The sequence below is a fragment of the Muntiacus reevesi genome, chromosome 18 (assembly GCF_963930625.1).
Source record: "Muntiacus reevesi chromosome 18, mMunRee1.1, whole genome shotgun sequence".
Taxonomy (NCBI): domain Eukaryota; kingdom Metazoa; phylum Chordata; class Mammalia; order Artiodactyla; family Cervidae; genus Muntiacus; species Muntiacus reevesi.
The window spans coordinates 7553400-7581319 of NC_089266.1; the positions used below are offsets into that span (position 1 = coordinate 7553400).

Here is a 27920-nt window from a genome sequence, read left to right on the forward strand (position 1 = left end):
AAGTCTTTGACTTTTATAGACTTTTGTTTAAAAAAAGAAAACAAAAAACCCACTTTTCTTACAATGTAAGGTCATTCTGCATCTCTTTAAAAGCTTAAAAAAATTAACCAAATTTTTCTTTGAAATGCAGCACAGATACGGATAGTTTCCCGTAAGCTGGGGTGGACCCTGACAACAGGAAACAAGAGGTGAGAGTGTGCACTTAGTTTCAGTATGTTTCAAAGAAATTTCGAGGAAATTCCTACAACACAGATGCTTTAGTTTCACTGTTGAAAACCGCAGCAGTTCTCTGTGCCCTGGTGTGTTAAGAGACGCAGCCTTCAACAACAAACCAAAAGTTCACGCATTTAGCAGCACTTTCCAAGTCAGCAAAACTTATGTCACAAAGCAAAGTTTCTCAGAGCTTCTGGAAGCTCAGCCTACGCTTAGCACTACTTCCCCTTTTGTGTGTATGTGTCTGAGCTTCCTGCGAGATGATACACTTGAGGGCAAAGTCTATGCTAGAGACATTTTTGTATCACCCAGACGGATTAGACCAGCACACAGAAATGATTAAAATGGGTATCTGTAGAATGAAGATATGAATAAATTCTTCAGAGAAGCACAGTGTGTGGCCATGGTGACCACCTGGATTTTGAATATTTGCCCAAAAGCAGGTTGGCACAATTAATACTCACAGAATACCTAAAAAACAGACTGCCAAAAAAAAAAAGAGACTGCCATGTGTTTTTTATTTTATTGACTCTTAATTGAAGTATAGTTGATTTACAATGTTGAGCCAGTCTCTGCTGTATAGCAAAGCGATTCAGTTTTACCCATATACACATTCTTTTTTTTTTTTTTAATTGGAGACTAATTACTTTACAATATTGTGGTGGCTTTTGCCATATATTCACATGAATCAGCCATGGGTGTACATGTGTTCCCCATCCTGAACCCCCCTCCCGCCACATTCTTTTTTTTTCATTATTCTTTTCTTCTTTCTGGCAGCACTGCTTGGCTTGAAGGATCTCCGTTCCTGAAGCAGGGACTGAACCCAGGGTAGAGCAATAAAAGCGCCCAGTCCTAACCACTAGGCAGTGAGGGAACTCCTTGCCATGTGTTTTCTGCTTTTTTGTTTTGCCTGCACCACGTGGCATGTGGAATCTCAGTTTCCCAACCAAGGATCAAACCCAGGTCCCCTGCATCGAAAGTACAGAATCTTAACCATTAGATTGCCAGGGAAGTTCCTGCCATGTGCTTTTTAATATAGGCTTTATGGAACAAAATTTTTTAAGTTCAACTAGGAGCTAGGATCCTCTGGTCCTGCCAGTGAGCTGTGTGCAAGCATGAAATTAAACAATACAAGTGAAACGATTTGATAAACCGCCAGGAGGGAACATCCAGGTTCTTGCTTCTCTTCTCGGGTGAGTAATTTAACATCTGTGGCATCAGTTTCCTTATCTGTAAAATGGGATTTACAGCCTTTGTCTATCAGGTAGGGTAAGTACTAAGAGGATAATGAAAGTCGATCAGCGGTGCCCGACTATTTGCGACCCCATGGACTATACAGTCCATGGAATTCTCCAGGCCAGAATACTGGATTAAGACCAAATAGAAAATGTTCTAAAAATTACACAGTGCTATGAAAATATAGGTTATCAATGGTGATCATTAGTGATGATTATTTGTGACAATATTATTTTCTTTAAAAAAAAATTCTATCTGTAATGCCATTTTGAATTCTTGGGAAAAAGAATGCACAAACTATCAGCAGTTAGATAAGTATCTCTTATCCATGAATCCCAAAACACTTGGAGTAAATACAATTTAGGACACATCTCACTTTTACCTAGGAGAATGACTGCAAATCTGCCACATATTCTATTGGAATTGAACCTCCTGGGAACAGCACCCACCCTCCCTGCGGAGGCATAAAAATTCTTACCACAGTGACTGGAAGGCTCTCTGAGATCCTCAGTTTGTGATTAGAAGGACATGGGAGGTGCCGTCTAAGGTAAAGCGAGAGCTGAGCAAGCTTGCCTCCTGTCTGCTGAGACCCTGGCGGTCCAGCGCACAAGCGTGACCTCTGCACTAGATTCAAAGCAACCACGAACCAGCGAAGAACCAACGCTCAGGTCTGAGATGACCCGCTTCTGTTCTGCAGGGATACCCGGGCACCCGCTGGCGGGGAGCTGGGACCGACCCCTCTGGCTGAGGGCTGCTGATGGAGCAGCAGAGCTGACCTGTCCCCGCTCCCACCAGCACGTGTCTGGGGGACACGCTGACCACCTCTCCCTGTTACACGTCCACAATCACGGGCTCCCGCGACCACGTGGAGGTGCAGACAGCACTGGTATGTCTGTGAACTCCTCCTCCTTTTTAAGACATTCCTGTTTTTTCTTAAAGTCAGGTTTCTCAGAGAATACATCAGAGAATCTGACAGTCCCAGGGACCCAGGGACATGGAGTGTGGCTGAAGCGAGGGAGCTCTTTAAAAACTGACAGCTAAATCAAAAGTCTCCGAAAGGAGGCTTGCTGAGACCATTCAGCCCCTTCCCCAGAAACCCACCACCAGGCTGGCTCCCCTCTCCACCGCTGCCGCCCTCAGGCTGGACGTGAGTGGATTCTTTATTGCAGAAACTGGATACGGTCACCTGATTTGCAGTGCCATGAGACAGGGATGGATAGCCTTTTCCACCGTCGGTGTTGGGTCAATTTAAACAAAAAAACAAAAAGAAAAGGAAAAGAAGCTTGGTCCTGGGACTTCCCTGGTGGTCCAGTGGCTGACTCTGAGCTCCCAAGCTCCCAGTGCAGGGGGCCCGGGTTTGATCCCTGGTCAGGTAACTATGCTGCAACTAAGATCCCGCTTGCCACAACTAAGACCAGAGTAGCCAAATAAGTAAGTATGAAAAAAACAAAAAAGAACCCTGGCCCCTACTTCACAGCACACCCCCAGGTCAATTCCAGGTGGATGACAAGCCTAAAAGTGAAAGGTAAAACAAAGCTGTTAGAAGAAAACCGAAACATCTTCATGATTTTGGTATTTGAAACATTTCTTAAATAGGATACAAAAAAAAGTGCCACCATATAAGAAAAAAAAATAGATAAACTGGACTATATTAACATTTAGAACTTCTGTTCAACTAAAGATACCATGAAAAGAATGAAAAAGGCATTGAATTTCAAAGCTGCTAAGAGACTTAAGACTTAAAACGTTTTCTCACCACAAAAAAAGAAATAATAACGGCATGCCCTGAGGTAGGTATTAGCAACTAGGTTTGGTGGTAATCATATTGCAATATATAAATGTGTCAAGTCAATAGGTTGTACACCTCACACTAACACAATAGTTATCTGTCAATTATGTCTCAATAAAGTATATTTGTTTATTTTATTTTTGGCAGCATGGCTTGTGGGATCTCGGTTCCCTGAGATTGAATCTGGGCCACAGCAGTGAAAGCACCGAATCCTAACCACTGGGCTACCAGGAAACTCTCATAAATAATTTTTTAAAAGAGAGAGTGAAAAGCAAGCAGAGACTAGGAAAAGACATTTGCAATGTATTTATCTGAGCAAAGACTCATGCCGCCCTATTATCTCCTTCCTAAGAAAGAAAAAGCAGTTGAGCTAAGAGAAAAGATTCGAACTGACACTTTTCCAAGGATGGACCCAAATGGCCACTAAACATATGTAAAGGTGCTCAGCCTCACTGGGACTTCACTGGTGGTTCAGCGGTTAAGACTTCACCTCCCAATGCTGGGGCTATGGACTGGATCCCTGGTCGGGCGACTAAGGTCCCACAAGCTTCATGGCCAAAAAAATAAAAATAAAGCAATATTGTAAAAAATTCAAGAAATGACTTTAAAATGGTCCACTTCAAAAAAAAAAAAAAAATCTAAGGAAAAAAAAAGGTACTCAACCTCTTGTGTCATCCAGAAAATGGAAATTAATTGTGCATCCCCACCAGAATAGCTAAGATGAAAAAGATGGAAAATAACTAGGTGCCAGGGACCCCAAACACTCCTGGGAGGAGTAAAACTGGCAGAGTTGCTTTGGAAAACTGTCCGGCAGAGTCTTCTACAGCATGCTGGGTGCCCCAGAAATGCCAACCATGAGCATACATCTAACAAATATACATACATATGCTGAACAAAGGCCTCCCTGGGGACTCAGATGGTAAAGAATCTGCCTGCACTGCCGGAGACCTGAGTTCAATTCCTGGGTTGGGAAGATCCCCTGGAGAAGGGAATGGCCACCTACTCCAGTATTCTTGCCTGGAGAATCCCAGGGACAGAGGAGCCTGGTGGGCTACAGTCCATGGGGTAGCAAAGAGTCGACAGGACGGAGCAACTAACACTTTCACTTTCATGCTGAACTAAATTCATACAATAGAAAGTTCACAGCAGCAGGGCAGGGGTTACAAAAAGCCAGCTCCCTGTCCTCGAGATGGGGGGATTCTATGGTGCAAGCTGCACTCCAGAGCTTTTCCGAGGGACCAGGCTGGAGCAAGTCTCTGCCAAGACCACACTGTTACTAATTTTGCTCCCCTGCGCCATCTGGCTTCCGTTTTACCTCTTCTCCAAAGAGCATTCCTTCAATAAACAGTTTTCATAAAGATCTCCAATGCAGGTTTGCTTCCAGAGAGTCTGCCTTAGAACAGGTGGCAGCAGAAGTTGCCTACGGAAGTGGACTCGGCACGTGGAATTCTGGGGGTGGTGGGTCGTTCACCAGCCATTTGGCGACGTGGACCCATCAGTGGGGTGAAGGTCCCTGGGGTGCTATGCCCTGTGGCGGGGGCGGAGGGGGGGGGCGGCATACACTGACCCGTTTCACGTCTCTGGTACAGGAAGTGCAGAAGAAACGGCCACAAGACCGTGGGACTGGGTGGCTGTTATTAAAAATCGTCTGTCCCATGAAAATGGAAAAAGACAATCTCAGCTATGACGATGTGAAGCCAAGTATGACAGTCGGCCTAAAAGCACTCACCCCCCCCCCACAGGCACAGAACCTGAAATTAAGGAGTGGCAGGACTAAGAAGAAGGACTTCCCTGGTGGTCCAGTGAGTAAGAGTCTGCCTGCCAATGCAGGGGACACGGGTTCGATCCCTGGTCCAGGAAGTTGCCCTGGAGCACTAGCCAGTGCTCCACAACTACTGAGCCTGCGCGCCCTGGAGCCTAAGCTCCACAAGAGAAGCCGCTGCAGGAAGAAGGCCAAGCACTGCAGCTAGAGAGAAGCCCCCGCTCCCTGCAACGAGAGGAAGCCTGCACAGCAACGTAGACCCAGCAGAGCCAAAAAAGAAAAAAGCTAAGAAGGAGGGTGAACTCAGTCCAGGCAAGTCTATCACGTCAAAGTCAAGGTCCTGATGGAAAGGCACGAACTCTAAGGCTTGAGATGGGGATGTGTGTGCTCGGTCACTCAGTTGTGGCCGACTCTTTGTGACCCCATGGACTGCAGCCTGCCAGGCTCCCCTGTCCATGGAATTCTCCAGGCCAAAATACTGGAGTGGGTAGCCTTTCCCTTCTCCAGGGGATCTTCCCAGCCCAGGAATCGAACCCAGGTCTCCTGCATTGCAGGCAGATTCTTTACCCTCTGAGTGACCAGGGAAGCCCGGAAGAACAATGGACCACACTAAATGAGTCCAGAACTGGCACAGCAGTCTTTGGGAAAAAAGTCCCTGAGGTCACTGGAACCCCAGAGTGAACCTGACGGTGTGGCTCAGGGTCCTCCGTCACTCTCCTGCCCCATCACACCGGTGGAACCCTTTTCCATCCCATGATCCGTCACCTACAGAAACTCATCTCCATAAAACAGAGGTCTCAGGGTGGAAAACCAGGACACAGAAGTCACATTAAAAAATCCCTTCTTAGTGCCAAGTGCTGTATCAAATGCTTGGACTCAACCAACTAGCTTTCAAAGCTGTCTTTTTTATGTTATAATTTATTTTCCAAAGGTGGAGCTAATATTACATGTACTGTTAAAGTTTCTTTATTTTAGGCTTTTATTTACCTAAAATATAATCTAACCTACACTGCATGTAAAAGTAACCAGCATGGGACTCAGAGGAGCTGGCATCCTAGAAAGGGTCTGCCACATACAGCAGGGAAAGCCATGAGCTGGCTGTGTCCTTTGGGAGGGCCGGGGACACAGAGTCTAAGTACCAAAGCCTAGACACTACACTGATTCTGCCTCACAGATCAGGCCCTCTTCTTCTTCTTCTTCTTCTTCTTTTTTTTTTTTTTAAGATTTATTTTAGTATTGGCTGTGCTGGGTCTTCATTGCAGCTTGGGCTTTTTCTCTAGTTGCAGTGAGTGGGCTACTCTCTAGTTGTGGTGCATGGACCTCTCATTGCGGTAGCTTCTCTTGTAGTGGAGCGCGGGCTCTAGGGTGCAAGGACTTTAGTAACTGCCACACGAGGGCTCAGTAGTTGCGGCTCTCAGGCTCCAGACCACAAGCTCAATAGTTGGGGTGCAGGGGCTGAGGTGCTTCACGGCATGTGGGATCTTCCCGGACCAGGGATCAAACCCGTGTCTCCTGCATTGGCAGGCAGATTCCTTACACTGAGCCACCAGGAAAGCCCCTTCTTCTTCTTCTTTTTTTTAAATATTTACTTATTTATTTATTTGGCTGCACCAGGTCTTAGTTGCAGCGTGCGAACTCTTAGTTGTGGCATGTGGGATCTAGTTCCCTGATCAGGGATCCAACTCAGGCCCTCTGCACTGGGAGTTCGGAGTCTTAGCCACTGGCCCATCAGGGAAGTTCCTATTCCTTGTTCATCTCCAGCAAAGTTTCTTCTCTAGGGAATTTTTTTTCCCCTTTCTTTCATAATTTCAGGTTACCTTGCCACTCCTTTCTACAGCTTTAATTCCATAAGACTATACCTTGAACCAGACACACCAGACAGAGAGAATCACGGTCTCTGTCTTGCATCTCTCAGCAATGCGGTAGATCTAATATACGCAATGTCTTATTTCATTAACCTTAGCTGGGGCAGCTCTTTTATGTGAAGAAAGGAGTAAACTTAGCGAATGGTTTCTGCATTAAAAAAAGAAGACATCTAGGCAGTAGTTTCCAACTAGCTTCCCCGAGATACTTATTAACTACCATGGGAAAGACAGTAACGCTCCTGTGGAGAAATCCATGGCGAGTTATATCTCGATAAAGCTGTGCCCAGGGTCCGGCACAGGACGGACTGCTAAGGTGCTGGTAATGCTTCATTTCTTCATCTGGGTGGCGAGTCCAGGGGTGTTTGTTTGTAGCTTCTTTAACTGTAGATACGTGGTTCATATACTTCCATATAAATATTTCACAACTCCCAATACAAAAGTTAAAAGAAAAAAAGATAGAAAATTAAAAGCAGATGGTTTTTGTTTCCAGAAATGAAAGCTAAAAAAAAAAAAAAAAAAAGGAGCAGGTGGCAGGAAAAGTCATTATCGGCTGACCTGACATCTCTGGGACACCCCTCCTCATCGCTGGGGCCTCAGAGTGAACCTGACGGTGTGGCTCAGGGTCCTCCGTCACTCTCCTGCCCCGTCTCACCGGTGGAACCCTTTTCCATCCCATGATCCGTCACCTACAGAAGCTCATCTCCATAAAACAGAGGTCTCAGGGTGGAAAACCAGGACAGAAGTCACATTAAAAATCCCTTCTTAGTGCCAAGTACTGTATCAAATGCTTGGACTCAACCAACTAGCTTTCAAAGCTGTCTTTTTTATGTTATAATTTATTTTCCAAAGGTGGAGCTAACATTACACGTACTGTTAAGTCTCTTTATTTTAGGCTTTTATTTACCTAAAACATAATCTAACCTACACTGCATGTAAAAGTAACCAGCCTGGGACTTCCCTGGGGGTCCAGGGGTTAAGAATTCACCTTCCAAAGCAGGGGGCACAGGTTTGATCGCTGAGTGGGGAACTAAGACCCCACATGCAGTGGAGCAACTACGCCCACAGGCCACAGCCACTGAGCCTGAGTGCCACAACTAGAGAGTCTGTGCACAGCAATGAAAGATCCCGAAGGACATAATGAAGATCCTGCGTGTCCCAACTGAGACCCAACACCATCAAGTAAATAAATACAGATTTTAAACATTTTTAAATAAAAGTAACCAGCTTTTAATGTTTTCTCTGGAATCAAGAGACAGCTGAAGCTAATGCTTGAATAAAATCTACAATTTGGTTATAGTCCTTCAGTATTTGGAAATATGATAGGATGGTATCTGCACACTGGAGATATGTTTACATATTCAATATTTATTCACTAAGTGTCAGGAAGCAACTTTCCCTAGAAGAATGCATTTGAAATGATTTCTTCATCTTTATTAAGAATTACAAGGTAACGTAAATAGAATAGGTCGCTCAGATGGTAAAGAATCTGCTTGCAATGCAGGAGACCTGGGTTCAAGCCCTAGGTTGGGAAAATCCCCTGGAGAAAGGAATGGCTACCCACTCCAGTATTCTTGCCTGGGAAATCCCGTGGACAGAGACTGGCAGGCTATACAGTCCATGGCATCGCAAAGAGTCCACGATTGAGCAACTAACATACATCTTAACCCAAAGCCAAGGGGTAATGACGAAAAACAAGTTAAATTTCAAAACTGAAGATGTACAATAATTTTATTTACATAATTTCTAAAAGTAAATGGTCACTTCTTCCCTAGGCCAATACTGGCATGTGTGCCTTAAAAATGGAATGTAACACCCATGTTCTTAGCAGTATTATTCACAACAGCCAAGAGGAGGAAGCAACCCAAGTGCCTATTGACAGATGAAAGGATAAACAAAACATGGTCTATCTATATACTGGAATATTGCTCAGCCTTAAAAAGGAAGGAGATTCTGGGACTGCCAGAATTCTGGTAGCCCAGTGGCTAAGACTCCAAGCTCCCAAAGAATGGGGCCTGGGTTCAATCCCTAGTCAGGGAACTAGATCTCACATGCTGCAACTAAGAGTTTACAAGACAAGACTCCCACATGTCTCAACTAAAACCTCCTTAATGCCACAACTAACACCTGATACAGCCATTGAACTCTTTTTTTTTTTTAAAAAAGAAGGAAATTCTGATACAGGCTACAACATGGATGAACCTTGAAAACATTATGCTCAATGAAAGAAACAAGTCACAAAAAGAAAATACTGTAAGACTCCATGATACAGATCCTGAGAAGTCAAATTCTTAGAACGGTTGCCAGGGGCTGAAAGGAGAGGAAAAGGGCGAGTTAGTATTTAATGGGGACAGAGTTTCAGTTCTGCAAGATGAAAAGAGTTCTGGAGCTTGGGTATAAAACAATGTGAATGTACTGACATTGGTATACTTAAAATTGCTATGATGCCTTTTATGTTATGCATATTTTGTCACAGTTTTAAAAAATGAAAGTAAGATTGAGAAGATAACATATTGAACTGAGTACGGTAGTCACCTCTGGGGAGAGTCCAGGAGTAGGGAGACAGGTATTATAAAAGTGCTGATTTTAAAAAACAGTTACATAAAGGCCTATTCGCATTCTAAAAGTATAAATATTCATAGTTTAACTTTTTTATGGTCTGGATTTTCTTGGACTCTCAGGTTGTTAAAAACAGGACCCAGTCACACTGAATCTGACATTTTAAAGGTGAATCATTGCACCTTGACACCCAGAAGCTGAAGCTCCCAGCTCCTCTCCTCCCCATGGTGATTCTGATGTCTGTGTCTTTCTCCGCAAGCCCATAACCACTTATTAGTACATCCCAACCTGGTGGCACGAGCAGGAGATCTGGGAGATGCAGGTTTGAGCCTTGGGTAGGGAAGATCCCCTGGAGGAGAATATGGCAACCCACTCCAGTATTCTTGCCGGGGAAATCCCATAGACAGCGGAGCCTGGTGGACTATAGTCCACGGGGTCACAAAAAATCAGACACGACTGATTGATTCAGCATGCAACTCCACTCAGCAGACCACACCCTTCCTGCAGTTCACTAAAAAAAACTGTTATTCTATGAACTTCCTTCATTTTCCTACTTTTATATACTCTCCTAGGCCTATTTCCTTCCTGTGCGCAGCGGTAATCCTTTTTCTATTTTTAAAGGAAATGTAAATGCTTTCAATTAAAAAATAAAAACATGTCCACTGGGGAAAATTCAAACAGCGCCGAAGGATATGAAGGAGGGGCCTCCCGTCACTGATGGAGCCCCAAGAGTTAGCCCTGTCACAGGTTCAAATGCTGTGTGCTCATGTATTTTTATGCACCTGTCAATATTAACATAGACATATGCACAAATATTTTATACACTGTTACTAATACTTTTATCAGAAGTGAAACCAGACTCTACATTTTGGATAGCAACTTGCTTTTCTTGGTAAATGACGTGGTCATGGATATATTTTCATCTCAGTAAATACAGCACCACCTTATTTTTGGCTGAGTACTAGTTCATAGTATAGACACGCTATAATTTATCTGATGATTCCTGCCTAATGTGTGGAAAACCCACACGTATCTGGTGTCAAAGTGAATCAGCGCTGCAGCAGAATACTGAGAGCAGAGGAGACACACAGAAGCATGTTCTTCCTCTACATGGACATTTGGAGACGAGAAATAGCTGGGCCATAGATGAAAATTAAATACGTATTGCAAACTGAACATCCAAAAAAATAAAAAACAGCTGTAGTACCATTAAAAAGGAAGGAAGAGGGAAAGAAGATAGACAAAAGGCAAAAAATCCAATTTCATACAAATACACACCCACACACTCCCTCCATGGACTTTACATTGTGCCATGAACTCATGGCATCACTGATTCAGTGGACATGAGTTTGAGCAAACTCCAGGAGACAGTGAAGAACAGGGAGGCTTGACATGCTCAAATCATGGGGTCACAAAGAGTCAGACAGGACTTAGCGACTGAACAACAACAATGGACTCAATTATGCCCCCCCATTCATACATTGAAGCCCAACTTCCAAAGTGACTATATTTGGAGATGGGGCTTTTGAAAGGTAATTAGATTAGATAGAGTTTCCTTTGGAGAAGGCGATGGCAACCCACTCCAGTACTCTTGCCTGGAAAATCCCATGGGCGGAGGAGCCTGATAGGCTGCAGTCCATGGGGTCGCTAAGAGTCGGACACGACTGAGCAACGTCCCTTTCACTTTTCACTTTCATGCATTGGAGAAGGAAATGGCAGCCCACTCCAGTGTTCATGCCTAGAGGATCCCAGGGATGGGGGAGCCTGGTGGGCTGCCGTCTATGGGGTCGCACAGAGTCGGACACGACTGAAGTGACTCAGCAGCAGCAGCAGGGCTTCCTTGGTGGCTCAGCAGTAAAGAATCCGCCTGCCAATGCAGGAGACTCGGGTTCGATCCCTGGATTGGGAAGATTCCCTGGAGAAGGAAATGGCAACCCACTCCAGTATTCTTGCCTGGGAAATCCCATGGACAGAGGAGCCTGGGGGGCTACAGTCCATGGGGTTGCAAAAAGTTGGACACAACTTACTGACTAAACAACAACATACAGTTAGATAAAGTCACAAGGGTGGGCCCCTCAAGATGGGAACAGAAAGCGAGTGAACATTCTCTCTCTTTTTCCTTTGTGGCTGCACTGAGACAGGCTTGCAGAATCTCAATTCCCCAACCGGGGACGGAAACCCGACCCTTGGCAGTGAAAGCTCAGAATCCTAACCACTAGGGAACTCCCAGGCTCTTTCTGCCGTGTGTAGACACAGTAGAAGGCAGTCATCGCAAGTAAGAAAGAGGGCCTTCACTTCCAACTGGCACCTTGACCGTGGACTTCTCAGCCTCCAGAACCATGAAAAATGAGTATCTGTTGTTTAAGCCACACGGCCTATGGTATTTTGTTACAGCAGCCTGCGCAGACGAACAGAGGCTCTAAGGCCGTGGATATCACTGCACCTGTGACCAACCTGCCTGGTTACGCTGGGCCTGGGCACAAACCAACCTTCAGACAAAACACCTGCAAAGCGCCCTGCTTACGTGGCAGCTCCCCCAGGGGCTCTGCTCCTCCGTGTCCTCTGCCTTGACTTCTCCCCTTTCCTCAACTCCAACTGCCCAGAACTCTTGGATCCTTTTTTTCTTTTTTAATGCCAATATCCTAGTTCAGGTACTTTTCATTCTTAACTAACATTCTTAACTATGTAATTACATAATTACATAATAACATAAACTATGACTTCTGGGCCATTTTCGCCTTCTGAGATGGCCCATACTTTGTCTATGGAGTGTGTTTCTCTCTAGATAAATGCACTTTTTATCTAAAAAGTAAGATAAACTACGACTTCCTAACTGGTCTCTTCCTCTCTTTCTGATTCACTCTATACTTTGAGCTTATTTAAAGAATTAACTTTCCAAAATGGAAATCAAAGCATTATAGTTGTCACTGTTCAAATTCCTAAAATATTCCAGCAACGTGGATATTTTTTTTAATGCCTCTGGAGTCAAGATATCTCTCGAAAACTGACAGTCCTAAGGTCACTAAACCTCCCAATGATTTAGAGTTTTAGCAGTAATTTACCTCAATAAAATAAGATCTAGGACTTCCCTGGTGCTGCAGTGGATAGGAATCCGCCTGCCAATGCAGGGGACATGGGTTCAATCCCTAGTCAAGGGGGACTCCACATGCCATGGAGCATACTAAGCCTGTGTGCCACGACTATTGAAGCCCAAGCTCTAGAGCCTGGGAGCCATAATTACAGAGCTTGTGTGCCTAGATCTCCACCCTAAGAGAATAAGAGAAGCCTCCACAATGAGAAACCCATGCACTGCAAGGAAGAGTAGCCCCCTGCTCGTCAAAATTAGAGAAAGCCCGAGCAAAGCAAACGAAGATCCAGTGCAGCTATAGAAAAAGAAAAGGAAAAAACTCTTAAAGAAAAAAAAAGATCTAATGCAATAATGGACCAAAAAACCAGCATCAGCTCTTCTGCCACCTAGGGAAGGGGAGGGTGGCCTCAACTGTGATGTACAACACCACCATCTCATCTCCTCTATACAGAGACCAGAGCAGAAGGACCTGTAGAAGCCCTGTTCACTACTTGAGATAGTTACTTAACAACCGGTGAGGGGATTTGTCTGGTGGTCCAGTGGTTAACACTCTGGAAGGGGCATGAGTTCGAGCCCTAGTTTGGGAACTAAGATCCCACCTGCCACGTGGCTTGGCCAAGAAAATAAAAAAATGAAATAAAATAAGAAAAATTAACTCACAATTAACTTTAAAAAAAAAGTGAGTATGTGCTCCACCCAGAACTATAATTGCAGAAATAACCAACCTGAAAGGCTAGCGAATGCAGCTAACATTGTTGCATACATCTCTTCCTCCAGCAATTCCAACGCATTTTTCAAGCATGACATTCCTACAAAGTCAGAACAGTCTCCCCGTTACAAGTGGGTAATTTGAGAGCCTGAGTGATGGACCCTTGCCAGGGATGCAAAGAGTCTAGCTTGCAATCTTCATTGCCAGGGTTGCAATAGTAAGATGTATGTAAAATTTGCAATCTTGATTCTGACCTCTCTTCAACCATCCTTCCATATACACACACACTCTGGTTCTTTAAATCTGACCTGAAGACTTGATAATACATCTGACTTTGACGAATGGATTATCCTAAGCGAGAGATGAGCTTCAGTAAAAACTACAGGCCCAACCATTGCTGAATGGTACTCATCTAAGTCTGATCATTCAGAAGATGACAGGAAATACAACAAGTCCCAGAAGCCAGGAAGTCTATGGCCTTTATAATCTAATCTAACCATGTATTTCAACATATTATGTCCCCATCTCTTTGGAAAGAAGAGCCGTTCCTGCCTGGGGCTCCTGGATGGCTTTATAAGGCTGTTCTCTTTCCTCTGCAACCCGACGCCCATCTACCGACACTGGGATATGTTAGTAGAGAGTAGAGGTCAGCTCTGGAGAACTCAAGTGACCAGTCAGCCTTCAGTCGCTGGGCCTTCCCCTAAACAAGCTGATGTGCGGTAACAGCAGGCGGCCAAGGTCAGGTCAGCCGGTGAAATTACACACCAAATACAAACTGTCTCAAGAGATACTTGTGAAAACGTGTCACGGCCACGCTGGCTACTCTCCCCACATTTCACAAACTGCCCTCAAGGATCTACTCAGACTCACAGACAGGATGTGGGCAGTCCTGAGTACGCCCAGCCTGACCAGCCAGAAAGGGCAGGGACCCCAGGCTCTGGAGCTGGACTGCTGGGTTCAAATCCTGAGTCAGTCACTTCCAGGCTTTGCAATCAGGACCTTCCTCGTTAGGGTGTGAGGCTGTAACCGAGCAGGACCCTATGGGGCCTTCCCTGGACAGGCCTTCCCCCATATCCTCTATTTCAGCTCCTCTCTGAAGCACCTAGATAACAGTATTTGATGCAAATTTCTTGAGTTGTTTTGCAGATCTGAAAAAACTCCCACCAAATGGAAGAACTACTTGATGACCAGAAGCACACAGCCCCAGGCCTCCTGGAGCCTGAGGACTGTTAAAGGGAAGCCCTGTGACACCCCCTGCTCCCTCCTTATCAGCCAGTCAGAGAACTGCACAAGGCGATCACATACCTCGCAACACTGCCCACCCCTGCCTCCCCTGCCATTTCAAAGCGCTGTGCCCAAACTCTTTGGAGAGTTGAAGCGTTTTTACAGCATGAGCCACCCATCTCCTTGCACGGTCCTGCTATAAACCTTTCTCTGCTCCAAACTCTGACGTTTCAGTTTGGCCCTACTGTGCATCGCCCTTGAACTTGCATTAACAAGGACACAAAGAGTTAACACATACAGAGAACTTGGAACAACCAGGCCTGGCAAATGGTAAGGGTTCACTAAATGTTAGCTATTATTAACCAAGAAAGGGAAAAAGCAAAGGGAAACGTATTGCATTCTCTACTTCCACCTCCCTCTTTGAAGTTACTCCGATTTGCTTTCTTAACGTGAAACGATGATGTCCTCTGAAAACATTTGCTCTGTGCAACATGAAGCATGTTTAATGATTGGTCCACAAAACAACAACAAAAGGCCAATGTTGATGCTTCCTTGGGAGAAAGCCTGCAAGTGAAGGTCAACGCTGCTCTGCGGGGCTCCTGGAAGAGCTCGGTCATTCACGGGCTCGCAGAAGTGTAAACAAGACGGTTATACTTTGGGGAGGTTTGTCGGCCAGCATCAACCTCAAAATGAGCCTAAAGAAGTGCTCCCTTGTTTTAAACTCACCTTTATGGCCTGAAAAAGTTTGTTTTTTTTTAAACCTACACTTTAAAAAAGTGTATAAACTATTCTGACACCAGAGGAAAGAAAAAAGGGAGGAAGAAGTGGATGCAAATGGCCAAGTCCCTGTGAGAAGAAAGGGTATTTTTCAAGCATGAGCCCATTCCCAGGAAGTAAGGGAGTTTTTATCTGACTCAAGCAGAAAAAAAGATCATTCCACTCTAAAGGCTAAGGTAATAGTAGAAAAATCAGACAGTAGACATTTGATAAGTATGAGTTGTCATAATTGACTGTGAAGCAGAAAGTACTTGGTATTTTGAAAGTACTGTTCAACTAAGAATTGGTTTCTGAGGTGGCACAGTGAAGAATCCATCTACAAATGCAGGAGATGCAGGTTTGATCCCTGAGTGGGGAAGATCCCCTGGAGAAGGAAACGGCTTCCCACTCCCAGCATTCTTGCCTGGAAAATTCCTGAGGGGTGGTGAGGGGTGGCTACAGTTTATGGAATCACAAAGAGTTGGACATGACTGAGCACACACCGGGGTGTGGGGGGGGGTATTTTCACCCCAGAAAGAAAGGTGCTGTTAGTCGCTCAGTTGTTTCTGACTCTTTGTGACCCCAGATACTATAGCCCCCCAGGCTTTTCCGTCCATGGAATTGTCCAGGCAAGAATACTGGACTGGGTTGCCATTCCCGTCTCCAGGAGATCGAACTCGGGTCTCCTGCATCGCAGACAGATTCTTTATCTTCTGAACCATCAGCAAAAACCAGATAGAAAGGAAGAAAACAATAAAAACCATCAACAACAACCAAAATGCTTTTTAATTAAAGGTCCAGATGGAAAATCGTCATCAGATTAACCTTCCTAAAGACCAAAAAATAAATGATTTCTCTGGGGTGCTCATCTGCCTAAAAAATGTATTTCCCCAGAGCCTATGGGAGAGAGTGGAACATGTCCAGAGGGAACGGAGCCCCCACCTACTTTTCCAATCTTGCTTCTCCATCAGGAAAGGTCCACTCGTGCCAGACTGGCTTCCTTATTTGTTCCAGGGGAGGAACAAACCATGCTCATTTCAGCTTTGTATCCCCAGCGCCGACCACAGTACTTGGCACATAGTAGTTTCTCAGTAAATGGTTGCTGATTCTACAGAAACGTGAATGCTTTCACGCCTGGGCTCTGTGCCCCCCCCCCCCCCCACCCTCCGCCCGGGGAAGCCCCACGCCCACCCACCTCAAGAAAACCCAGCTGTCCTCCAAGGCCTCCTTCTCAAAACCGGCACCAAAGCATCGGCCCTTGCGAGTCCCCTCCCCCACTCTCTATACCTACAGAATCCCAGCCCTTTCAGACCTTGATTGCTATTGAAATATCTCTTGTTCCTGTGTTTGGCCTGCCCCACTAAAATGGCAGTTTCTAGAGAATGGCAGGATATTTTGGAGCAAAGTGAAGCAGTGGAAAGGTTATTGATTGGTGGCTAGGCAGATCTAGTTATGTGGCTTTGGGGAAAATTTTCTGAAAGCATTTTGAACAGGGCCTGGAACGCAGTGCGCACTTCACAAAGGCTACTGGGCTTCCCTGGTGGTTCAGCGGTAAAGAATTCACCTGCACAACAGGAGAAATGGGTTCAATCCCTGGGTCAGGAAGATCCTCTGGAAAAGGAAATGGAAACCCACTCCAGCATTCTGGCCTGGAAAATCCCATGGACAGAGGAACCTGGCGGGCAACAGTCCATGGGGTCACAAAAGAGTTGGACATGACTCAGCGACTAAACAACAACAAAGGCTATTACCACTGTTCAGCTCTTGGAACCTCAAGTTCTCGCTTACAAAATAGTATTGATAATAAATTCTCTGACAGGCAGGGTTTTTTTTAAATATAGTTTTGTTTTTATTTTTTATTTATTTATTTTTTGGCCTTGCTACATGTCATGTGGGATCTTAGTACCCAGATTAGGGATTGAACCCTGGCCCCTGCATTGGAAGTGTGGAATCTTAACCACTGGATCACCAGGGAAGTCCTAAAGTGGGTCTTTATGAAGATAAGAAATAATGTCTGAAAAGTCTCTAGGGCCTTCCTTAGCACAAAATGGCCACTCAGTAGCCACATGGCAGCTATTTTTGCAAAGCTTCATGCTGGGTGCAGAGAAAATGCCCCATAAATGTTTATGGAATGAGTTGAATGAATGGAGAGAGAGACAGTCTGATATCAACTCAGATATCGAGGGGAAATTTGTCAGTCATTCATTCAACAGATCTTTATTAAAGGCTTATCACAATGTCCCAGGCTTTGTTCTGGGTGCTGGGTTTCGACAGTGGCACAGCCCCCTTGCCCTGGGAAATGTACATTCTGATGCAAAAGGCAGATAATAGAGGTGACAAGGCAACAGAAGCTTATGTGGTATTAGGGAGAATTGGTGTTTTCGAATTGTGGTGCTGGAGAAGACTCTTGAGAGTCCCTTGGACTGTAAGGAGATCAAACCAGTCAATCCTAAAGGAAATCAACCCTAAATATTCATTGGAAGGACTGATGCTGAAGCTCCAATATTTTGGCCACCTGATGCGAAGAGCTGACTCATTGAAAAAGACCCCTGATGCTGGGAAAGAAAGAAGGCAGGAGGAGAAGGGGGTAGCAGAGGATAAGATGGTTAGATAGCATCACTGACTCAATAAACATGAAATCTGAGCAAACTCTAGAAGATAGTGAAGGACAAGGAAGCCTGGCATGCTGCAGTCCATGGGGTTGCAAAGAGTTAGACATGATTTATCGACTGAAAAACAACGTGGTATTAGTTGCTATGAAGAGGAATGAAAAGCAAGGTGCGGACAAGCTAGGGACTGGGCAAGGGAAGTCTGCAGAGGTGGCGTTTAGGCAGAGCTTCAGAGGGGCAGATCCAAGGAGAGCTGGGTTTTGTGAGCTGTCCTCACCCTCAGGCAGACCGGGTACTTTTCCACGGGGCAGCCTCTGCTGCCAGGAGACCCTGCTCCACCAAAGAGGCTGCAGTCTGGCTCCTCTCAACTCAGACCAAGCCGCAGACACTGCTGAACCAGCAATTACAAACTTATTTTGACAAGACCATTTGACTCGGCCACTTAGCCCCAAGTGAAAGTAAACAGATAATAACCATACCGCCACTGGTCTGTTCCCCAGAAAGTTCAGATCGCTGTTTTCTCCGAACAAGTAGCCTTCGGGGTGAGTTGAATCAAACTTCTCTCCTCCCATAATGAAGTGGCTGGCAAAATAGCTTCCTAGAGGGCGAGAGACAGAAACCAGTCAAACTAAGCCAAGTGAACAAGCCGATTCAGGGGGAAAAAAAAAGTTAACCCTTCAACAAACAATTAGAGCCATTTCTAACCCTAGGAAAATTTTCTTCTCTTGATTGGGGATAAAGGCACAAAATACGCAAAATCCTAGCAGTGAGAACCCAAGATATCAAATATAAAATAGATCACTGTGTTCCTTTTGACATTCTTTTTTTTTGCTATACTTCACGTGGGGTTTCTCTAGTTGTAGCGACTAAGGACTTCTCTTGTGGTGGCGTGCTGGCTCAGTGGTCGCAGCACACGGGCTTAGTTGCCCTGTGGCATGTGGGATCTGCCCAGACCAGGGATCAAATCCCCTCATCCCCCGCATTGGCAGTCGGATGCTTAACCACCGGATCACCGGGGAAGTCCCTTTTGACATTCTTAATTGAATCTTTACCATGATCTGCCTATCACATCAAGAAGCAAAAGACCAGAAGGCCCCACAATGCACATTAATGAATATATATATATATATATATGTATTTTGTTCCTGAATTTTTTCCCTCACACTTGAAGCAGTTATTCCTTACTCTGCATGTACTCATGAATCTTAACTGCAGGTATCGGCATGCACACACACACATATGTTCCTTTGCCTAGATTTTTCATACACCAGCTCATACCCAAACACAGTAGTCTCAGCATTTCCCTGCTAATTCCATGTATACCTCCAACACCCTCCACAATGAAGGCTCCTTGTGTTCCATATCTGCTTTAAAATGATGGTTTAATAGGAAAATACAAATTAAGTAATACTGCCCCAGGCTTTACCAATCAACTACTACACAGATTCCTGCCTGGAAAATTCCATGGACAGAGGAGCCTGGCGGGTATCAGACACAACTAAGCAACTGGTCACTCACCTACACACAGACTATGTTGCTTAACTGGACAAGTTTAGTGATTTTGAAAGACACAGACACGCATATACACCCGAGTCCCAAATTCATTAGCAGTCTTCATGGCCAAGATTACAGGGACATCAGTCAGGGCCCACCATGACCAGCCAGGAGGCAGGAATATTTTCCCCTCTACACTAACCAGAGGCCATCTGCAGCCAGGGTCGGGATCTCCAACTGCCTTATCCAGACAGCTGGAGGAACCGAGCCAGGACACGGTGGCAATAAGTAACCGAGGCTTAGGTAACACGGCCCATTCCATCTGGGAACACTTTCCAGATCCGATTAAACGCATGCTTCTCACAGACTGATCAACAACAGGTCCTACCGCATAGCACAGGGAACTGTGCTCAACATTCTGTGATAAACCACAATGGAAATGAGTACAGAAAAGAATGTACATATACAAACAGAACCATTTAGCTGGACGGCAGAAATTAACACAGTGTAAATCAACTATATGTCAATAAAAACAAAACAGTAACAACAACAAACCCCAAATGCTTCTTAGCCCACATTTCTATAACCTAATTCTCCCATAAAGGTAAACTGTTCAAAAGTGAGTGACTCAGCCATAACATATTCTATCAATGCTCTCATATACCCCAGTTCTTGGATTAATACAAAGAACTTACGAATCAGCAAAAGTCTTCTTTACGTGTTATATGGCTAGGATAAATGTTTCAATTTTTTATGTTTACAGAAAACTCTAAAAAAATGAGATTCAGCACTTTTAGCCTGTGAAGAAGTCACAGCAACAAAGGCAGAAAGTTCTAACAGGAAAATGCAATCAAACATTCATTTTTTTGGATTTTCTACACATGGAGTTGCTTTGGTCTAGAAACACATTAAACAAAACAACATGGATAAAATCCCTTGCCACAAAATGAGGCAATTCTTTAATTAACCAGCAAGCAGGAAAACATTATTTGAGAGTCGTTGCTGTTATTTTAATTCCTAAGTTGTGTCTGACTCTTTGAGACCCCGGGGACTGTAGCCTGCCAGGCTTCTCTGTCCATTGAATTTTTCAGGCAAGAATACTGGTGTGGGCTGCTATTTCCTTCTCCAGGGAATCTTCCTGACCCAGGGATTGAACCCATGTCTTCTGCATTAGCAGGTGGATTCTTTTACCACTGAGCCACCTGGAAAGCCCCTTGAGGGTAAAAGCAGCCGAAACCAAAGCAATCGAGGAGCAACTCTTGAAAGTTACCCATCAACATGAAAACACACAGGGGCAGCCATCCGCAGAGATACACAGCGCAATTCATCATTTAGGAGCTTAGTTATAAATTATTTATGTCTAGCACTTGCTAGCCCTATTTTCCACGTGCATAATTTATACAGAAGGAGGTGCCTAGCTGTCACAAACAGAAGCAGCCACCTCAAAGAATTTGTCATTTACTGTCAGACATTAGGAAAATATATTTTCTACACATTAGACAATATACATTTACTATACATTAGGTGAAATTAGGAAACATGTTTACATTAATGGGTGGCTTGCCCAGATCATGAATAAAGAATGGGGAGAAGCAGGTTCAGTGTCTGGAGTGGTACAGGCTGAGTTCAATCTGGGACACGCTGAGTTTCCAGGACCTGGGAGCCATCAGGTGAGGGACGTGGGGACAATGAAATCAACGGATAATCAGCTTACACATGGTAGAGATTGATCCTAGCAAGAAAAGAGCACTAATGGCTTCAGGGTTAAAGGCTTCGGGGTTAAAGCATTAAAGATGGCAGGGTTCTACTGGAAATGCCATTTTGGGGACAGCCACGATAATAAACGAAATTACCCAGAAAGCAGTGTGTAGAGCTAACTGTAACCTTGTCTCCCATTTTATTTTTTAACTTTTACCTTAATTTTTTATTTTTAAATAAATCTATTTGGCTGCACAGGGTCTTGGTTGAGGCATCTGAACTCTTAGTTGTCGAATATGGGATTTAGTTTCCTGGTCAGGGATCATACTTGGCCCCCTGGAATAGAAGCTTGTTGTCTAGGCCACTGGACCACCAGGGAAGTCTCTATTTTCTTTTATGACTATTTAAAAGAAAAAAAAATTTTTTTGGCTGCAGTGCACAGCAAGTGGGATCTCAGTTCCCCAACCAGGGATTGAACCCACATCCTCTGCACTGGAAACTCAGAGTCATAAGCACTGGAGTCCCAGGGAAATCCAGCCTCGCTTGGCATTAAAAACCAAGAGCACACATATGCAAAGACCTAAAAGTAAGGCCAATAATCCACCTTGAAAAGGAGAGTTTTTTCATTTCGAGAGAAGTGCCAAGGCCACACTGATCTCCCTTGGCACACTTAAAATATGAACGCCTCATGAGATAAAAGAAAAACTAAAAACAACCCACATTTTGCTTTTTTCCTCTCCTTGAAATTAGACTGTGGAGAGAGCGAACTTGCCATCTGCAGCCTGGGTAAGGTGTTCTGTTTGCCCAGGCTGCCCAGAGGTGGGGATCAGGGCGCAGTGACCTGGACGGTGCGGCCACATCAGCAGATGGGAACAGCAAACCACCAACAGGCTCTGAAACAAAAGTGTGGACGCTGTGTGCACATTGCTGCTTCTTCGTGAGCACTGTGCACTGAGATCAGACATGGTATGGAAAAAAGAACTACACCAAAACATTTCTTTGCCTATTTGTGGGCAGGAAACAACATACATGACTAGTAGATTGCCTGCAAGCTTTTCATGATTAATTGGCTATGGTTTTTATTTTCCTTTGTAGGCCCCCTATGCAGCATGTGGGATCTTAGTTCCCCGACCAGGGATCAAACCTGAAGTCCTCACATAGAAAGTATGGAATCCTCATCACTGGACCTCCAGGGAAGTCCCATAGTTGGCTATAATTTATTAACCAAATCATAATTGGAATTCTTTGCAGGCTTTAAGAAAATACATCTTGGGACATCCCTGGTTCAAGGGTTAAGAATCCATCTACCAAAGTAGAGGATGTTGGTTTGATCGCTGGTCCTGGAAGATTCCACAAGCCAAGGAACAACTAAGCCAAGAGCCACAACTACTGAGCTCAAGCGCCCAGAGCCCGTGTTTCGCAACAAGAGAAGTCAGTGCACCACAACTAGAGAACAGCCCTCGAAAAGCAATGAAGACCCAGTGCAGCCAAAAATAAATTCAATTAAAAAAAATCTAAAAAAAAAAAAAAAAAATCTAAACCTTATTTTAAAACAGACATATCTTGTAATCATTTTGCAAGATACAAATAGATCAAATTATCATGTTGTACCCCCTTAAACTTACAGAATATTATTTGTCAATTATATCTCAATAGAACTGGAAAAAAGAAGCCACATCATACTCAAAAATTATATATGTTTAAGAAAAATTTTTATTGAAATCTAGTTGATTTACAATGGTGTGTTAATTTCAGGAGTATAGCAAAGTGATTCGGTTATAGATATACTTTTCCATTACAAGTTATTACAAGATACTGAATATATAGAGTATGGCTGCTTGTGTATATAGTAGGTCCTTGTTGGTATCTATTTCACATATAGTAGTATAGACATTTTAATCCTAAACTCCTAATTTATCACTCACCCCCTAAATTGTATTTAAAACAAGATGTGTGTGGGAGGGAAAAGGGGGAATTCGTGATTAATGGGTACAGTTTCAGCTTTGCAAGAAGTTCTAGAGATCTTCACACTAATGAACTGTTAACACCTGAAAATGGTTAAGGCGGTAATTTAATGTTATGTATTTTTAACCACAAAAAAAGTAAAATATCAAGGGGGAAAACCCCATAAGGTATGGCCCAGAATGATCAGTACTAGTACAATTCAGTATTTTTTTTTAAGTATTAGAGAAAAAAAGGCATCCAGATTAAAAAAAATTACTTACAAGGGAAGAAAATTACACTAGTACTGTTCTTCCAGATCAGCACTGTTCAGTAATAATACACCAGCACAGGACTTCCCTGGAGGTGCAGTGGTTGACTCTTGTTTTCCAGTGTAGAGTCAAGAGTTTGATCCCTGGTCAGGGAACTAAGATCTCACATGTCTTGAGGCATGACCAAAAAAAAGAAAAAGCAAGCCTCATATGTAATTTTAAATTACCTAACAGCCATATTTTTGAAGTAAAAACAATCAAAATTAATTTGAATATATTTTATTTAACCCAACATTGGATAATCTAATAACCCAATATATCTAAAATACTACTTCAACATGTAATCAATATAAAAATATTTTAAGGTGCTAGTCACACTCTTTTTTCAACTATCTGCTAAGAAGAATACAGCTACTTGTTACTCAGCAGGTGAAAAAGAAATATCTTGGAATTAACCATCTTAAATAGTTTACCCAGCAAACTACACTACTGGGGTATATTCCTAACATCATAATGAAAGTAAATGTTGCTTAGTGGATTCTAGAATTTATGTCTGCCCCAATGAGATATTCTGACATTTGTCACCAAACCACTATGAACTATTACATCACACAATAAAGGGCAGCTGACACTTCTCACTTTTCTTCAACTCTGTATTTAATGGATACCCTAAATGTTAACAAGCAAAAACTCTTAATTTGGGGGGACTTCCCTGGCGGTCCAGTGGTTAAGAATCTGCCTGCCCGTGCAGGGGACACAGGTTCAATCCCTGGTCTGGGAAGACTCCACACGCCTCGTGGCAACTGCTGAGTCCACGTGCCTAGAACCGGAGCTCTGTAACAAGTCACTGCAGTGAGAAGCCTGCGCACCCTCACCAAGAGTAGCCCCTGCTGGCGGCAACTAGAGGAAGCTTGTGCACGGCAGTGAAGACCCAGCGCAGCCAAAATTAATTAACTTAAAAAAGATAATGATTCTCCCCCCAAACAAACAACAAAAAAAAGTTTGCAGCCTTCTAGGTTTTCCTATACATATATAAGTACATTCAAGTTTTCGGTTTTGCTTTACTTTGTTTTTTAACCTAATTAAAATATTACTCATATTGATCTGCATGTAGCTTTTTTTCCTCTAATGTAATATTGGCAACTTTCCATGTCTGTACTTATGGACGTATGGATTGACTTCATTGTTTTTTTGTTTTTTTTTTTTCCTGGCCCCCACTTCAATTGGCTTACAAAATCTTAGTTCCTTGACCAGGGGATTGAACCCAGACCTGGCCAGGTCCTAACCACTGAACCACCAGGGAATTCCCAACCTCACTATTCTTAGTGACTATATAATAACAACCTCTTTTTGAAGGCTTACTTTATATACCAGTGTTATACTAACAAATACTACATAGGTTATTCCTTACGACCCTGTAAGGTGGGTGTTAACTATTTTTTTTATTATTATTTTACCAAAGAGGAATTGAATGCCCAGAGAGGGTAAGGACTTTGTCCAAGGTCACACAGTTAAGAAGAGGCGGTGCCATGCCCCAAATCCAGCTATTTTTATTCCAAAGCCTGTGTGTGCTCTTAACCATTATACTGTAATCCCATTGAGTGTCCAGATTGAATTAACTGTTTCCCTCCTGATAAACGCTCCCTACTCTTTCTAGTTTATGTTGCTTGTCTGGTTTTCCTTAATTTTATTGTTTTTACATCTGGAATTGTCCTTGTGAACTGTGTGAGATAAGGGTTTAATTTTTTTTTTCCAAATAGGAAACATCACTAACATAATTTTTTTACTATTCCATTTCCCCCACTAATTATTTTACTTTCTTATTTATTTATTTATGGTTGTGCTGGGTCTTCATTGCTGCTGGGCTTTCTCCAGTTGCGGCAAGTGGGGCTTCCTCTCTATTTGCGGTGCCTGGGCCTCTCACTGCAGTGGCTTCTCTTGCTGCTCAGATCGGCTCCAGGATGTCTGGGCTTCAGTAACTGTGGATCCTGAGCTCCAGAGCACAGGCTCAAACGTTGTGGCCCATGGGCTCCTCCACTAATTGAAATTTGATTTTTATCATGCTATATATATCGAGACATGGATCCTATTCTATTCTGAACAAGTACAACATAGTGGGGTTTTTTGGGGGGCGGGGGCATGCCCCGGGGTCTCAGCTGTGGGGTGCAGGATCTTTTAGCTGTGCCATACGAACCCTTAGTTGCAGCATGTGGGATCTAGTTCCCTGACCTGGGATCAAACCCAGACCCCCTGCATTGGAAGTGTGGTTGTCTTAGCCACTAGAACACCAGGGAAGTCCCACAACAGGCTTTAACAACTGTAGCTTCAGAGTATACACAGCAAGGCACACGCCAACGGACCCAAACCTTTCCCACGTTCTCAAGTCCCCAACCTTGATCCGTCTACCTGCTTTCCTTCTACTTTGTGGCGCTCCTTAAAAACCCTTTTCAGTTACCAGGTTTCAATACCTTCAACCTCCCTATATTTGTATTCATACTTTCTTCCCGTCTCAAGAAGATACTCCTATTTTCCCCATCGCAAGCTTAATTTTTTCATTTAGGTTCTCATTCCTAACTAACTCTACCTCCTCCAGACCTCATCAGCAACCATCTTTCTTACTCAAGATTTCTATTCCTCGTTCTCCACTGGCTTTTTGTTGGCCTCTACAAACATATTCTCTCCCTGACTTAAAAAACAAATTCTTTAAGACCCAACCACTTACCCATCCATCCATCCACCCACCAGCCCATCTCCCCACCCACTATCCACTCACCAGCCCATCCATCCATCCACTCCTCATCCTCTGTCTGCTCCCACCCCACATGCCACAACTCCTCCAAATCTTTACAGCAGTTTCTACCACTGCACTGAAACTCTTCTCCGGAACACCAACCAGGCCAACTGCCTTTTCTCACACTTCATTCACCTTATGAATGCTTCAACACCAATTTCTTTCTTTTTGAGTGTTTCTTTCTTTATTTGACTGCTCTGGGCCTTAGTTGTGATGAGCAGGAGCTACCTTCTAATTGCGGTGAATGGGCTTTCCCCCATGCTGGACTCTCCATCTGTGGAGCACGGGCTCTAGAGCTTGAGGGCTTCAGAAGCCTCAGCACCTGGGCTCAGTGGTCGCAGCTTGCTGGCTCTAGAGCATGAGCTCAGTAGTTGTGGTGTGTGGGCTTAGTTGCCCTGAGGCATGTGGAATCTTCCCCGACCAGGGATCAAACTCATGTCCCCCACACTGGCCAACGGATTCTTAATCACTGGACCACTAGGGAAGTCCTCAAGCTCTCCTCTTTATTTTATTCAACTGGCATAAAATACTGGGTATTGCCTTTTTTTAATATTTATTTATGCATCTGGCTGTGCCGGGAATTAGATGCAGCATTTGGGATCTTCCATCTTTGCTGCGTGTGGGATCTAGTTCCCTGACCAGGGATCGAACCCAAGCCCCCTGCATTGAGAACTCAGAGTCTTAACCACTGGACCACCAGGGAAGTCTCTGTACTGTTATTTTTAAAATCAGTCTTTATTGAGGTAAAATATACACAGCATAAAATTCATCCATGCTACAATTCAATGATTTTGGCAACTATCACCACAATCCAGTTGAAAATATCACCATCCCAAAATGCTCACTCATGTCCATTTACAACTAATTCCCACTCCCATCCCCAGCCTTAAGCAAACCCTGCTCTGCTTCCTATTTCTTTGTATTTGCTGTTTCTAGTCCATACAAATAGACACATACAATAATATATCATCTTGTATCTGGCGACTTTCACTTACCACAATGTTTTTGGGGTTAATCTGCATTGTGCAGCATATACCAATAGCTGTTTTCTTTAAATTGCTGAATAGTATTATAATGTATGAATATACCTTATTTTGTTAATCCATTCACCAGTTGATGGACATTTGGATTACTTTCAGTTTTTTATCATTATGAGCAAAGCTGTCATGAACATTCGAACACATGTCTTTGTGTATCTATGTCTTCATTTCTTTTTTTTTTCCATTTATTTTTATTAGTTGGAGGCTAATTAGTTTACAATATTGAAGTGGGTTTTGTCATACATTGACATGAATCAGCCTCTTCATTTCTTTTGAATAGATTTACTCATTGGAAAAGACCTTGATGCTGGGAAAGAATGAAGGCAGCAGGAGAAGGGGATGACAGAGGACAAGATGGTTGGATGCCATTATCATCTCAATGGACATGAGTTTGAGCAAGCTCCGGGAGATGGTGAAGGACAGGGAAGCCCTGGTGTGCTGCAGTTCATGGGGTCGCAAAGAGCTGGACACGACTGAGCGACTGAACAACAATAGGAGTGCAACTGCTAGATCATAAGGTAAATTTAAGTTTAACTTTTTAAGACCCTCTCAAACTCTTTTCCAAATTGGCCTTTACCATTTTGCATTCCCATACATAAGGTACAAGGATCCCAATTTCTCTGCATTCTCACCAACACCTGATGTCGTCTCTCTTTTTTTTTTTCATTTATTTTTATTAGTTGGAGGCTAATTACTTTACAATATTGTAGTGGTTTTTGTCATACATTGACATGAATCAGTCATGGATTTACAAGTATTCCCCATCCCGATCCCCCCTCCCACCTCCCTCTCCACCCAATTCCTCTGGGTCTTCCCAGTGCACCAGGCCCAGCACGTGTCTCATGCATCCAGCCTGGGCTGGTGTGATGTTGTCTTA

The 27920-nt window shown here is 43.8% G+C and overlaps 1 protein-coding gene across 3 annotated transcripts in view; it reads right to left on the bottom strand.

Moving 5' to 3' along the window:
• The window catches only part of RNF157 (ring finger protein 157), a 75980-nt gene that overhangs the window by 37814 nt on the left and 10246 nt on the right, over positions 1 to 27920 (bottom strand). For all 3 annotated transcript variants that reach the window (XM_065909010.1, XM_065909013.1, XM_065909012.1), the window contains one exon: positions 18287 to 18405. In XM_065909010.1, coding sequence (XP_065765082.1) covers positions 18287 to 18405 — 119 coding nt within the window. The remainder of the gene's footprint in view (positions 1 to 18286; positions 18406 to 27920) is intronic.